Genomic DNA, 15,195 nt, shown 5'->3' with positions numbered 1-15,195 from the left:
AAAATTGGATTTTGCGAATATTTGGGATTTTCGAAAATTTCAATTTTTATAATTTTTCAGTTTAGTAGTCCTAAAATCAATAAATTGCCATCCTGAATAATAAAATCTGGCACACCATCGACCACAACAAAGTGTCCAATGACCGAAAACATGTTGGGTTGTTGTTGTTCGGTTTCTCGTTTCTTCAAAATTTGTTGATTCTGCTCGCTTCCCATTTTTTTAAATTCTTATTCTTCATTCAACCTCTGAACACCCAAATTTTGAATTTCTGTGAACAAATTCATTAAAAAAATCGAAAATTCCATTCTTCAAGTTTTTTCCTCTCTCACCCTTATCAGTAGTCCCCGTATTCTTTTTTCTATTTCTTACTATCTTTTTTTGTTGGCTCCAATACTTCAATCACCTGACCTGATTGATCGTCTCCAGAAACAAAACATTTCCTCTTTTTAAAAATTTTTTGAACACTTTAAGATGCTCTCCCCTCCAAGAGGATTATATGGCAATAGATTAGGAGTTGTAAGTTATAACACATTGAATTTTGCACGTTTTTTGTTTGTTGACAGTTGAGAAAAATTCTGGGATACTGTATTTGTGTTTAAAGGGTCCCACACTGAAGGTCCCACAACGACAACTGCAGTAACCTAAAACAACTATTTTCCGGATGTTTTCTTGATTTTCGTGCGCTTTAAGTCAATTTTTTTCACTTAAAAAAAATTTCAGATTTAAAAAAAATTCCGATTTTTTTAAATGGAAATTTCTGTAATTAAAAATTCGAAAAAATTAAGAAAAAAACAAAAAAAAATTTTAAAAAAAAACGGAAAAATTATTTTCATAGTGGAAAAAGTGACTGAAAACGCACGAGAATAGAGAAAATAAAGCCGGGATAGGAAAATATTTTAGGGTTACGGTAGTTTTCGTTGTGGGACCTTCGGCCGCGGTCGCAGCTCCAATTTGTTCTGTACCAGAATAACATTTTAAAAAAACATTGCTATGAATATTTTCCAGCAAACAATCTGTTTACTTTATCAGGTGTTAACCAAATAATATCGAAACTGCAAAATTCAAATATTTGAAGAATTTTTTATATGCTGAGAAATTCAGTTTTATTTAGAAATATTGGTGGTTAGTGGATTACTGTAGTTTTGAAAAAAAACTTTAAATTTAAAATTGTGATTCAAACTTCTCCATCGATCGGAAATTTCGATTTTTGAATTTCCGAGTTTTCAAAAACTATGAAACCTGTAATAGAAAGACCCCTAATTTTTTACTTCGGGCTAATTTATCTCGGTTCTTGTCAGAGATATTGAAAAGTTGTCAACTGATAAATTTTTAATCATAATATCAAAAATGTTTTGTCAGTTGACCACTTTTTTATATCTCTTATAGAAATTGAGATAATTGAGCTCAAACTTGACAGTATGGGTGCCCTTCTATTAAAGGTTTTACAGTATTATTTGAAAACTCCAAAAGTGTACTTTGCCATCAAAAAAGTCCAAAAAATCAATCATCCCTCCAAACAAATTTTCCAGAATTTTTATGTTCTATTTTGTGTCTAGAACCTCCACAATTCAACTGATAACAACCCCATCATCCTATACCCTCAAACAATCAATTCTCGATTTCTCCGAAAATTTCCAAATCATTCCCTCTTATCATTTTTCAATGTTTCTCCGGCTTCTACGTCATCGATTTTGTGAAGGTTTCCTAATAAATTTTTCTATTTTTTCCAGAAAAAAACTATACATTTTTTGGATTCAAATTCCAAAAAAATGTACGTTGGGCGAGCCCTTCAGAAGGCCAGTCTACTGACGGACCTGGATAAGGCAATACCCTCAACATCATCATTTTTGGATTGGATTTGTAAGTTTTGAAATTTCGAATTACCGTAAAACCTGCATAGGGTCCCCTAGTTTGAGCTCAATTATCTCGGCTTCTATAAGAGATATCACAAATGTGTCAACTGATAAAATGTTTTTCATATTATCACCAACATTTTATTAGTTAACACATTTTTGATATCTATTCTCGGAACCGAGATAATTGAGCTCAAATCGCACGGACAGGGTAGGTTTCTATTAGAGAAAATACGGTAATTAGAATACCTAATTAACGCTTTTTTTAGTATCACCACCATATGAAAATGAGACTGGAGAACACAATTCGACAGATGTATTGTGTGCGAATTGTATTGGTCAGAAAAATGTGATTGGTGAGTTCTCCTTAATGTTTTTAGAGGGACATAAGGCTCTGGAATTGGAAAAATGAGTTTTTTCACCCAACTGTCAAATTTAAGGTTAATTATCTCGGTTCCTATGATATATATTAAAAATCTGTCAGCTGATAAATTGTTAATCATAATATCATCAGTATTTTATTAATTGACAAAGTTTTGATATCTTTCACAGAAATCTAGATAATTGAGCTCAAAATTGACGGTTTCGGTGAGCTGCATTAGGGGAAATACGGTATCTGAAATTTTGAAAATTTCAGCATGCGTTCGTTCAAGTGTTATAGCTGTTCTGGGTCTGTGTACGGCTGCAATGTGCATGGCACGAATCGCAAAACTCCATGCCACGTCACAGTCACAATTGATGCTCCTTCTCTATTATATTCTGGCAGTTCATTGTTTTGGAGGGTGAGTCAACGGTTTGAGCTGATTATCTCGGTTCCTAAAAGAGCTATCATAAATTAGTCAACTGATAAAATATGAATCATATTATGAAAAATAATTTATTAGTTGACAAGATTTTGGCACCTCTTAAATGAACCGAGATATTTGTAGTCAAAGGAACAATCCTCAAACACTAAAATTGAATGACCCCACTATTGATTTTGAGCCAATTTATCTCGGTTCATATGAGAGATATCAAAAGTTTGTTCACTAATAAAATATTTCTCATATCATGACCTACATTTTATTAGTTGACAGATTTTTCATATCTCTTATAGAAACCGAGATAATTGAGCTCAAAGTGAAAGTACTGGGTGTGCTTCCGTCAGAGATTTTTGGCGGATTTAGGATTTTTTTTAAAGTTCGAAAATAAAAAAACCAATATTTTCGAGAAGTTTTTCAACTGTTTCTAGCAATTTTGAGAGGGTTTTTTGAGATTTTTAGCTGTGTTCCACCAGAAATTCCAACAACTTGACTAAATGTTTTGGAAGTTTTGGAATTGTGGAACTTTTTGGAATTCATTCTATAAATCGAATAAGTCAATTAAAAACACGCGTTTTGGGGCAGAGGACCTAGAAAAATCTATTCTAGATGCACAGGAGATTTGAAACAATGTAAAACCCGTTCCAGATCATTCGAATGGCTCATTGGATGGAATCTTCAAATCTCGCTCTTCCTCTCCTACACCAAAGCAATTTGCCTCCTCATCGTCTGCTACTTCTATCTCGACATTGCCTCATCCATGATGCATTGGAGTTCCACAGCTGGCAAACGTCTCTGCTTCGTGGCCCTGTTCCTCATGTTCTCCTATTTCACCGCTTTCCTAATCATGGGATATGTTCTATCTTCCATAGAACCTCGATTAGATTGTAGAGCACCGTATTGGATATGGTTCTCCACTGGACAGTTTCTCATTGTTCAATTCACACTGGTCTCGTTTTTAATGATCTTCCAACGGATGAATCGAATTTCGGCGCCAATTCAAATGAGATCAGCTCAAAAGAGAGATCTTCATGTGCTGATGTGGGCATTCCAAACTGCCACTTTTGTAGATCTAGCATATCATATTTCCATGTTTATGCTGGCTGATGAGAGAACGGCTAATAGTTGTTCAGCGATTTTTGTGAGTTTTTTAGAAATCAAAAAGTTGATAAAATTGGAAAAATCTGAATTCTTAAATTTCTGAAATGTTGAATTTCTGATATTTCTGAATTCAGGAATTTCTGAAACTCTGAATTTCCAACTTTTTTTATTTTTTGAATTTCCGAATTTCCGATATTTCTGAATTCAGGAATTTCCGAATTTCTGATTTTCTGAATTTCTGAATATCTGAGTTTCTAAATTTCCGAATTTTCGAATTTTCGAACTTCTGAATTTTCCAATTTTCCTATTTCTGAATTTCTGAATTTCCGAATTTCTGGATTCCAGAATTTCTGAAGCTTCGCAATTTCTAAATTTCCGAATTTCCAAACTTATGAATTTTCGAATTTCTGAATTTCTAAACTTTTCTAATTCCGAGTTTCTGAGTTTCTGAATTTCTGAATTTCTGAACTTTTCAGGCCCATGACCAAATCCGATATTCCATCCTAAAAGCTCCATACGACTTCGTAAACTTCATAATGCCAGTCTGGGCAATTCTCTACGTCTTCCGATCCAGAACAAAGCCAAGATCAGACACAGACGATGATTCTGTGGAGTCCTCCACTGTCAACTCCTGGTCTTCCAGTCATTCCAGAAACAATGTTCGAATCGCTGACGTCATCACTGTAAGAAACTGGAGACGTCGGTATCGTCCGCTTACACAGCCTTCTGCTTCCGAAAGGCCCGTTCTTCATTCTCATGGAGACAGAATCGAGCGATGACGTCAGCAGCAAGTCAGAATCCTAATATGCTCTCTCCGCCAACGGCTCCAACTGTGCCACGTCTTAGAAGTGTGTCATCGGCGCCGATGATCAGACGGATTAGTGTGTCGCATTCGATTGTGAGCTCACCGCTCTACAGTATACCCGAGGAGCATTTGGTAAGGATTGGAGCCTTTGAGTGTTTTTTCGGTCATAAAAGTTGATGACCTAGAAAACCCAACTTGCGAAAGTTAGGACCCAATGTTCAATTTCAAAAAAACAAATTTTTCTTAAACTTCCATGTTCCAGGGCTCCATCCCGATTCCCCAACAATCTCCACAACCCCAAATGCTTGTTGGCTCACTGGATACATTCTCTACAGTACCCCTTTTGGACTAAACCTCGGAATTCTAGAAACTTCTAGAAGTCACCATTTTTCACCTTTTTATGTATACTTTCACTTTGACCAGTTGTCTTTCTATGGCTCATTTTTTACCTTGTCTATTTTACACATTTCAAATTGTTTTCTGACAATTTTTTAAAATTAGCTCCTCCCGGTGTTTTTTGGCCTTAATTTTTCCTTTTACCTCTTTCATATTTGTTCGCTTTGACCCGATTCGAACGGGTCTTCTGAATTTGTTTCTGTCTTTTTTTTCTATTGTCCTACTATAGTAATTTAATATGTAAATAGTTTTTTTTTGGTTGTAATTTTGAGAGATGTATAAGAAGATTTTTTGAATTTTGAATTTCATAAATTTAGTTATGCTTTGTAGATGGTTCGATCTTAAAATATACAAAAAATTAATACAATTTTAAGATTTTGAGATTGTAAGGAATTGGTTGTTCAGAATGTCAACATCTTTTAGAAAAATAATTAGGGAAAAAACTTTCGGAATTCTGAAATTATAAAAAAATTAGATTTTTTGAAATCTCAGAATTTCGTGATGTCAAAATCGCAGAAAATCTCAGAATTTCGAAAATTCAGGATTTCAAAACTTCAGAATTTCAGATTCTCAGGATTTCAGCATTGTAGAATCTCAGAATCTGAATTAAACTCAAAGTGTACGTGCATGGTGGACTTCTATTAGAGCAAATACGGTAACTTATAATTTTTTCTAAATGTGAGCACTAACGGAGAATGTTGACAGTGGATCCGAGGTCAGCCGAGACCGATCCAACGTCCTAACCAGAGAGACTTGTTTACCTGTAAAAGACCCCCAAACCCCCCAATGTGTAAGATAAGCGGTGCAAGTGCATAACAGTACACAAGCTATTCAAATCCCAATTTATTGAAGGGAAGAGGATTGAATAAACGGCAAAGACAATAGTAATGGGCAAAAGAAAGCGATACAGAAAAGAGGTAAAGGTGTAGGACTAAAACCTCCTGGGAGCTACCGGAGGAAACCTTGCTGCCCTCAAAAACTGTTGCTAGCAAAACCATAACACTGCCAAACGTAGGAAATAGTCTGAAACTATAATAAAAGTAGAAAGGGACCGCATAGCGGTCAGAAGAAGGGAGATACCCGTCTCCCTGATACGAACAATTCGTCTGTGAGCGTGCGCGGAATGCGCCGCTCATGTCGGCGCCAATGCCGAGCGGCGCGACGCCTGTCGCGGCACGTGTTGGCGCTTATTCAAATTATATTTAAGTTAGTGAACGAAACAATTGATTGTGATTAGTGAACGGAGTGTGTTAAGAAGGGGAATGAATATGACCCGATTAAAACGGATAATCCAGAGGGATTCTATGGGGAAAATCGGGTGACTCTGGGTTATAGCGTTTTCAAGTTGTCAGTGTCCCAAGACAATGGGGAAAATTGACAACAGAAAATGATGAGTCTAGTATTTTTTTGTACAGTTACCGTATTTCCTCTAACAGAAGCTCACACAAACCAGATAATTTGGGCTCAATTATCTCAATTCCTGTCAAAGCTATGAAAAAGTTGTTAACTGATAAATTGTTTATCATAACATCACAAATCTTTTATCAGTTGACACATTTTTGATATCTCTTATAGGAACCGAGATAAATTAGCTCAAGTTGCACATATAGGGTGCGCATCTATCTTAATAGCAATTACGGTAATTTATTTCCAATTTTCAAATTCCATTTCTAGAAATTTCCAAGCATTCAAACCAATTCTATGAAAATTTATGAGTTTCTGATATTCTCACTATAAATTACGAAAAACATTTTTCGGGCAACTTTCCTTCAACACCTAAACAAAGTTCCGCGAACCAGTCTAAGAATGCGATAGTGTCAGTTTCGAGAGATTTTTTTGTTTTATTTTCACTTCAAAGTTTTCGTTATCACCTGTTATCATTTATCAATTGCATTACAAACTGCAGTTTCTTTTTTTACCCGTTTCGTGTACTTTTGTTTTTTTCTCACAGGGTTAGTTCTAAATCATATGCAGGTCGAGTTGCGTACGCAATGGGCACCAACCCTATACGTCTGGTTTGAGCTCAATTATCTCGGCTCCTTCGAAAGATATCAAAAACGTGACAACTAATAAATTGTCCATCATAATATCAGAAATGTTTTATCAATTGGCAGATTTTTGATATCTCTCATTGGAACCGAGATAATTGAGCTCAAAGTGCGCGTATAGGGTAGGCATGTCTGGTACAATGCCAAGAAGAAGAAGAACATAGTAGAGAGGGAAGCGTGCCATTATATACGCAATACGAAAAGAGAAAAGAAAAATAGAGAGAGCGAGGTCAGGAAGAATGCCTGCGTCTTGTTGTGTCTTCTCCGTTACACCAAACGAGCGAAGTTCCCCAGAGGCATGCCAAATGGTTTTTTTTTTTGAGAAATTCAAAGTAGTTTTTAATGATTTTTCTGACTTTCTTAGCTTTTCGTCATAGAGAATTTCTTTCAATTGTGACGAAAAAATTGAAATCGTTCTTCAATTTCTAGCTTTAAAACTTTCGGTTTGATTGAGTATTTTTTCAACAAAATCCCTTTGAATTTTTACAGCTATTCTAAAAAAAATACATTAAACTTTGACCTCAATTATCTCTTCCTTGAAAAGCTATAGAAAAACGTTCAACTGAAAAAATTTTTCTTATAATACCACCTATATTTCATCAGTTGACAGATTTTTTGATATCTTTTCTAGGAACCGAGATAATTGAGACGTACAGGGTACCGTAGTTTCTCTCATAGATTCTTGACCATCTTCCTTCGGAGCTAATCTTTCTGCCCTTTCGTGTTCTTTTCCCTCGTTCTTCTGTAGTAATCCTCTCACTCTCTCTCTTCTCATAACATACTCTCTCTTTAGCACCTCCTTTGTTTCTTGTGTTATCCGTGTAATGTCTTGATCGCCTCGGCCTATCATGTTCCTTTTCGGTTTGATGACCCCAATTATAATAGGGCCATGACCAGGTGGATAGTAGCCATTGCCAAGCTAATCTGTTTTTGTGCAAAAGGCAAAACGGACAGTGACCGTTTAATCGTTCCATACAGTAGAAGCCCACCCTATGCGTGCACTTTGAGCCCAATTATCTCGTTTCCTATGAGATTTCAAAAATTTGTCAACTGCTAAATGTTTATCATAATATCATCAATGTTTTATCAATTAACAAATTTTTGATATCTTTTGAAAAAACCTAAATAATCGAGCTCGATGGGCAAGTATAGGGTGGGCTTACTTGTTAAAACCCAAAATCTAACCATGGTCCGCTTTACAGCCGTTTTTGGGCAAGTTTCGACCAGAACCTGGCCAACAAGATCCAGTCATTAGAATAATCTTCCCTTCTGTGTTAGTGGAGATTATTAACATAAGATCTATTAGAATACACATGTCGTATTGGTCAAGGAACATAAGAACTCCTTGCTCTTCCCTTCATTAAAAAAAAGAGCACATGCTCTCCACCTTCGTGCTCCAAACCCACCTGCTAACCGGCTGATTCCACCAAGACCTGATTAAAAATGGATCAGGTGTGTCTTGATTTGTCCTTTTTGGTTTTCTCCGATTGCTGCTCCTTGCATTCTGTTTCTAGTTCCCGTTCATGTTCTGATAAGGGAAAAAGGATTAAATTTCAGCACCACTCCTTATCCCTCTGCGCAAAAAAAGAAGGTTTATGTAGACAAAGAAGTAGGAGAAAGATGGCAGAAAACTGAGAAAGTTTAACACACACATTTCTATTTTTCTCTCGTCTAATTCTCTTCCTTTTAGATTTTTAGAGCTGTCAACTTTGAGCTCAATTATCTAATTTCCTGGGAAAGATATCAAAAAGTGATTGATTGATAAAATATTGACCATAATATAAAAAATATGTTGTCAGTTGACAATTTTTTGATGTCTTTCATAGGAACAGAGAAAAATTGGCTCAAAGGTATAAGTCAGGGATGACCCTTAAGCGGCCCACGATCCAAGGGTACATTGAAAAAGGGTACATCGAGGGTACATCGAGTTTTTAGGGTACATTGGTTCTGAGGGTACATGGGATCTTAGACTGTAAGACGTTTTAGCCTAAGCCTATAATTTTGAGCAGAAAGCAAAATAGTATGTATAAAAATATTGATTTACTTTTTTTTGTCCACCTAAATGTACCGAACAAACCAATGTACCCTTGGAACCAATGTACCCTAAGAACTCGATGTACCCTTTTTCGATGTACCCTTGGATACTGGGCCCCCTTAAGCCTATAATGGAAGGGCTTCTAACTTTGAGTTAATTTATCTTGGTTCCTGTAAGAGATATCGAAAATGTGTAAACTGATAAAACGCTTCTGATATGATAATAAACAATTTATTAGTTAAAATCGTTTTTATATCTTTGACAGGAACTGAGAAAAGTTGGCTCAAAGTTGAAAACAAATGTGAGGTGTTACTTTACTGTTTTGACCTTCTGCATCTAAAATCTGGCTCTGATAACCTAGAAGTTTCTAAAGTTATATAGAAAACACCTTTTCTCCAATTCTGTCCTGTGCATAATGCCGAAAATGGGCTCCCATCAATATTTTATTGCACCGATAACTCTTCTACATCTCTTTCGAGATACCCCAAAAAAGAGTTCGCACACTTTACATATCATTTGGATGCAGGTCTTTTTTCTTCTACTATCGATTGATGTGAGGTGTTACTTTACTGTTTTTTTAAAAGGAAACGCTCAGCAAAAGGAGTAGAAAAAACATTGCTCAGTGTTAAGAAACTATCGTACCTTGAATTCAATTTCATGTCCACATTTTGCTCTCCCCTTCCCCCTCTCTCTGTTACTGTCCAATGTTTTTTGCTATTTCGCAATTCCTGGTCTCTGATCATTCAGAACACCCACGCTTTTCTCTCTCTTTCTCTGAGCCTCCAATATGCGCGACACACAACACCTCGATACCAAATCTGGCACCGGGCCAAGTTTGGGCGCGTGGTCGCGCGTCGCGGTATTTCGCTGCGTAGCGACTCAACAACGGCTGTGTGCGCATGTTTTGAATAGGCAATGCATATCTCTCTCTCTCTCTCTCTCTCTCTCTCTCTCTCTCTCTCTTTCTCTTTCTCTCTCTTTCTCTCTTCCTTCAAACTCGTAAAACATAGGATACTTAATACAAATTTTCAGTTATTCTAACCCAAAGAAAATGCCGAAGCGAACTCAAAAAGACCAATGTGAAATTCCGGCACGTAAGCGACCCTCCAGGACATTCAAAGCTTTGGAAGATCCAGCTCCTGAAGCACGTAAGCCACCCGCCAGGCCGTCGAGGGCTGTTCAAGATCCAGCTCCTGATGCTCGCGTACCACGCTCCAGAACATCCAAGTATCCAACTCCTGATGGTTTTGTCAGACCACCGCCAGGAACTGATTCCTGTTTGTGGAAGGCAAACGGTGTCCTCGACCCGTTCCCTGCCGGAGGAAAGAAGGATCTTCACCGACCCTTGGATCAATATCTGAACATTGATGAATCGAGATTCAAGCCCATTGGATGGGGACCAGAAGACCTGCAGACCCGTAACACCATCTACTACCTAATGGGAACGAGAGAAGCATGGAAGAAAAAGGGCCGTGTGAGCAGAAGCGATTTCAACGATGTTTCGAGACTTCTTTACTGGAGAACTCAAAAGCTCATTTCTGGTAAGCTATTAATAGAATATGCATGGGAATTCAATGAAATTAGATTTCAGGGAAGTCTTGCCTGGAAGTATGGATTCAAGGAAGAAAGCAGCTCAGGGAGATGCTGAGAATATCAATAGAAGAGCTGAAATTGAATTCTGTTGAAACGGAAATGTACCTGATGGAAACTCTACCGTCGTATGCTTACCTAAAATTCGCCCGAGAGCTCTTTCATGAATATGAAATTGAGCTCAGAGTGAAATTTCTCGGGGACGCCTCGGATGTTGATGAAGAGCTGATCAAGAAAATTGAAGAGGAGGATGATATCAGATTCGAGGATGAAGAAGAATCGTAAGTGTGAATATTTAAAAGAATATCAACTAAATTTCCAATTTTTAGAAGTGATTCCATCCCAGACGTTGCTCCGGATCTTCAACGAGATGTTCGAAATGCTGAAGGGATTGCGAGGATGGAAGAGGAAGATCCAGAAGAAGGCAGAGATACCAGGTGAGATTTAAGAAAGTGAGTTGATTTCGAAAATTGTATTATTCTAGTGAATTTGCTGGGCTCGCATCTCCCGCTCGTTCTGCTCCACCAGCTTCGTCATCTCCAGATCATCACGAAGATGGCGGAGACACCTTACAAGATGTCCCTGAACAAGAATTCGAGTACAACCCAGACTATGATTCCGAGAGGTCCGAAGAGCAGGATACTACACGAATTGATAAGGATCCAGAAGAAATCATGGAGACAAGGTGAGATAAAAAAGGTTGAAGTGAATTTCTACAATTGTATCATTTCAGTGATCTTGCTGGATTTGCTCCAATGGGCCACCAGCAGGACGACAGCGTTTCGGGTCCTGCTCTACCAGCTTCATCATCTCCAGTCCATCAAGAAGATGGAGAAGACGACGTCCCTGAACAAGACTTCGAGTTCAATACAGACTATGATTTTGAGAGGATCGAAGAGCGAGTTGATAAGGATCCAGAAGAAACTTCGGATACAAGGTGAGACTTTTAAAGACAAAACATTCAAGGGGTACAACGATTTGGGGGTACAAAGATGGGGGGGGGGGGGGTGCAAAATCTATGATCCATAGGTACCAAAATTTGTCAGCAATTTGCATTTTTAGAAAACAGAAAAAAGTATTGTATTGTTTCAGTGATCTTGCTGGTCATGATCCTCAAGCTCACCAACAAAACGAGGAAGTCGAGTTGGACCATCAAGCCGACGTCCTCTCTTCTGCTTCTTCACCTGCTTCTTCATCCCCAGCTCATCAAGAATATGAAGGAGACTCGCAAGACAACGTCGAATACGATGAAGATGAGTATGACTTCGAAATTGGGTTTCGAGAGCCATCCACATCTTTTATACCAGCTGACATGTCTCGATCCTGTGCTCCACGTCAGGATCATCAAGAAGACAATGATTTCGACTTTGAAACTGACTACGATGCGCCAACAACGTCTTCAAGACCAGCTGGCACCTCTCGAGCACATGGAGATTCGTTCTTCGGATCAATGGACAAGGTTCCACATCCGTCATGCTCTTCCACTCGTCGTCACGCCCAAACTCCATTTCACCATGAAGGCACTTCAAGGGATTCAGAAGAAGGAGAAGAAGATGAAGACGATGCCCAAGATCTGGATTACATTGCTGCTCCCTCTTCATCTCGTCATCCAACTGCTCCGATTTGCGATGCTCAAGATGATCACGAAGAAGACCGAGACCGCGCCGATTACATAACCCTCCGATTTCGCCGATTCCTCAAAAAGCATCCCAAGTTGGTGGACGACCAAATGTTCAACGAAATCTACGCTATGGCACAAACCGGATCCACGGTTTCCGGTGACATGAAGAAAAGATTCGCGGACAGTGCCCTAACAGGTCGAATGATCGAGATGTCCGTCAGGATGAACCACAACCAGCTCCGAAGTGCTCCAGGATTTGTTAAGGACCCGATTCAACGAGAAGATATCAGGAATGTACCCCGGAAGACTTTGAAGGAGTACCAGGAGAAGCTGGAGGAGACGAGGAAGGTGCGAAAGAATAAAAAAGAAGAGTTTCTAGACAGAAGTCATAGGACGATCCTCTTCGATTGTATCCGTAGGACGCCGTCAGTGTGGAGAACTCGGACAACTCCGGCACCGGCTTCTGAATGGGAGAAAGTGGGTGTCAAGCTCTACGAAAAAACTGGTCAGGAGTATTCAGGTGAGTTGTGCAGATATTGTTTAATGTAGTATTTTTATATTTTCAGTGGAGAGGATGAGACGCACATGGCGGGACGCCAAAACGAACATGTATAAGACCTTGGAAAAGAAGAAAGGCAAATCTCCCGTCCAAAGAGAAGAGGAGATGTGGAGGTGCTACAGCCATTTGCTGTGGTATCGAATTTACAAGGAAGGAGAGGATGAGCTGTCGGGACAGATGTAAGTATTATTTAAGCTTTAAAAGCGGGGGGGGGGGCATTAAAAACTGTCACAAAATTTGGACATATAAGCCTTTCGAGGAGTTGAACTTGTGGGACGAGCTCTAATAGAAGCCCATGAAGCTTGAGCACAATTATCTCGGCTCTTGTGAGAGATATCAAAAATTTGTCAACTGATGAAATATTGGTAATATTATGATCAATAATTTGTCAGTTGACAGCTTTTTGACACCTTTTGAAGGAACTGAGATAATTGCACTCAAGGTCCCCCCCTTCAAACTTCTAATTCAAAATCGAAAACTGAATAATTTTCAGAGAAGCAGAAGAACAAGAAGCTTCTCAAGAAACCAAAGATTGGATTGAAGAGTTGGAGATGAAAGACAAAATCGAATTTGAGGCATACCGTCGAGGAGATAGGGAGCCTGAGGTAACTTTCGGAAAATTTTGAAAAACTAAAACATCTAAATGTTACAGGAGCTTCCGCATTTCCCGCTTATCCCAGACCACATGCGGTTCGAAGAAGAGGTAAATTCATTTTTCAAAATAACAACCTGTGTAGTATCACCAGCCTGTGTGCCGTGCCTATACCGCTTCAAACAGCTGGCTGGTGGGCATTCGGCGCAACTTGACCAATTTTTCTTTAGCTGGTTTGTCGCTTCGCTACTCACTCTTTCCTAAAAGGTCCTGTCAGTTTTTTTTTTAATTTTTCAAGTTTTTCAAAAAAACTTGAAAAAAACTTGAAAATATAGATTTACTTGATCCTTATAGAAAAAGTGAGGAGCGGAGCAACCAACCCGTAAAGAAACTAGATTAAATAGAGCCAAAGGTGCACCAGCTAGCTGGCTTATTATAAAAATGATTAACTTTCAGAAACTGCAGACAGCTCAAGCCATGGAGTACCCCGAAGAATTTGATGAGAACGATCGAGTCCTGCGGGACACAATTCTCCAGCCGCTTCTGAGTTGTCAAGGGCAAGAGGGAAAAATTCTCATCCAGAGAGCGTTTTTGTTCTACCTGGTCGGACTGGACGGAGGATTAAATGGACCGCCATCATATAGATTCGATCAATTGAGGAAGAATGTGATTAACTGATTTATTGGTTTTTCTTCTTCTTTCAAATTCTACTTTTTTTGAGTTACTTTTCAATGTTTATGCTATTTCGCAATTCTTAATGCCTGGATGACTCATATTATGTTCTCTGATCATTCAAAACACCCACGCTTTTTATTCTCTTTCTCTAAGCCTCCAACCAGATTCTCCAGTATCGACCTTTCAAGAATATGCGTGGCACACAAGACCTAGATTCGGAATCTGGCACTAAGCCAAGTTTGTGCGCGCGGTCGCGCGTCGCGGTCACGCTTCGCGGCTTTTCGCTGAGTAGCGACTCAACAACGCGAAACCCGCGCATGTTTTGAATGGACAACGCACAGAAATCTTACTTTTCTCTCTCTCTCTCTCTCTCTCTCTCTCTCTTTCAATAAAGTTACCGATCATAATAGCCGTTTTTTCTCGATGTTTCTATTTTCTACGGGATGCTATACAACCCGAATGATTTCTTTATATTCTTGCTTGTTCTACTTTTTCTTTGTTTTTGTCCCACTCCCACTCAATTATGATAATTTTTTCAGAAAGTTTCGAATCACAGCGACTGAGCTGCTCGTCGACACAGCTGTTATTAATCGTCATCAACCAGTACTATTTTCAAAGTAAGTCTTTTTATGGATCTTTCAAAAATGGGGTTCCCAACTGAGTTTTTCCAGTAGAATAAAAAAAAACCATATTCGGTCTAATAAAAGCCCTCCTTACACATTGAGCCCCAATTATCTCGGTCTCCATAAAATATGTTAAAAATTATTCAACTGATGAAATATTTGCGATAGTATGATAAACATTTTATCAGTTGATAAAATTTTGATATTTCTCATAGGAACCGAGATAATTGAGCTCATAGTACAACTACAGTAGTTTAGCGGATTACTGTAACAATATGTATGCTTAAAAATCTGTCGACGTTTGTTGCCATTTTTATCTTCACCACTTTTCCAAATTCTTCTCACTCTTCTTTTTTTTCATTTCAAATTGTGCTCTTCAAGCGTATATGTGCTCTTCAAGCGTGTATGTACGCGGGTACCATGACTACCGTAAAACCTCTAATAGAACGACACCCGGATCGTCCACTTTGAGCCTATATATCTCATTTTCTGCGAAA

At 38.4% G+C, this 15,195-nt stretch overlaps 3 protein-coding genes across 3 annotated transcripts in view; all 3 read left to right on the top strand.

The window, feature by feature from the left end:
* Window positions 1-1,769: 1,769 nt before the first annotated feature.
* On the top strand, window positions 1,770-4,533 carry CBG19621 (the record flags this gene model as incomplete). The annotated part of the gene is made up of 5 exons (XM_045242803.1): window positions 1,770-1,860; window positions 2,123-2,209; window positions 2,491-2,527; window positions 3,302-3,777; window positions 4,298-4,533. 5 exons carry the CDS (start codon window positions 1,770-1,772, stop codon window positions 4,531-4,533), a joined length of 927 nt encoding a protein of 308 aa, XP_045096823.1.
* A 5,556-nt stretch (window positions 4,534-10,089) lies between these two features.
* On the top strand, window positions 10,090-14,078 carry CBG19622 (the record flags this gene model as incomplete). The annotated part of the gene is made up of 10 exons (XM_002646874.1): window positions 10,090-10,579; window positions 10,630-10,909; window positions 10,958-11,065; window positions 11,113-11,313; window positions 11,362-11,565; window positions 11,691-12,769; window positions 12,816-12,987; window positions 13,302-13,413; window positions 13,461-13,511; window positions 13,857-14,078. The coding sequence occupies 10 exons, from the start codon at window positions 10,090-10,092 to the stop codon at window positions 14,076-14,078; spliced, it is 2,919 nt and encodes a 972-aa protein (XP_002646920.1).
* A 520-nt stretch (window positions 14,079-14,598) lies between these two features.
* The window catches only part of CBG19623, a gene marked incomplete at both ends in the record, with an annotated part of 11,795 nt that continues 11,198 nt past the window's right edge, over window positions 14,599-15,195 (top strand). Inside the window, 2 exons of the mRNA XM_002646875.2 lie at window positions 14,599-14,630; window positions 14,680-14,692. Of these exons, the coding sequence (XP_002646921.2) occupies window positions 14,599-14,630; window positions 14,680-14,692 (45 nt within the window). The remainder of the gene's footprint in view (window positions 14,631-14,679; window positions 14,693-15,195) is intronic.

This window comes from Caenorhabditis briggsae, assembly GCF_000004555.2.
Source record: "Caenorhabditis briggsae complete genome, chrII, whole genome shotgun sequence".
Lineage (NCBI taxonomy): Eukaryota > Metazoa > Nematoda > Chromadorea > Rhabditida > Rhabditidae > Caenorhabditis > Caenorhabditis briggsae.
The sequence above is the reverse complement of the archived record's forward strand: the minus strand, read 5'-3'. Positions and strand labels throughout refer to the sequence as shown.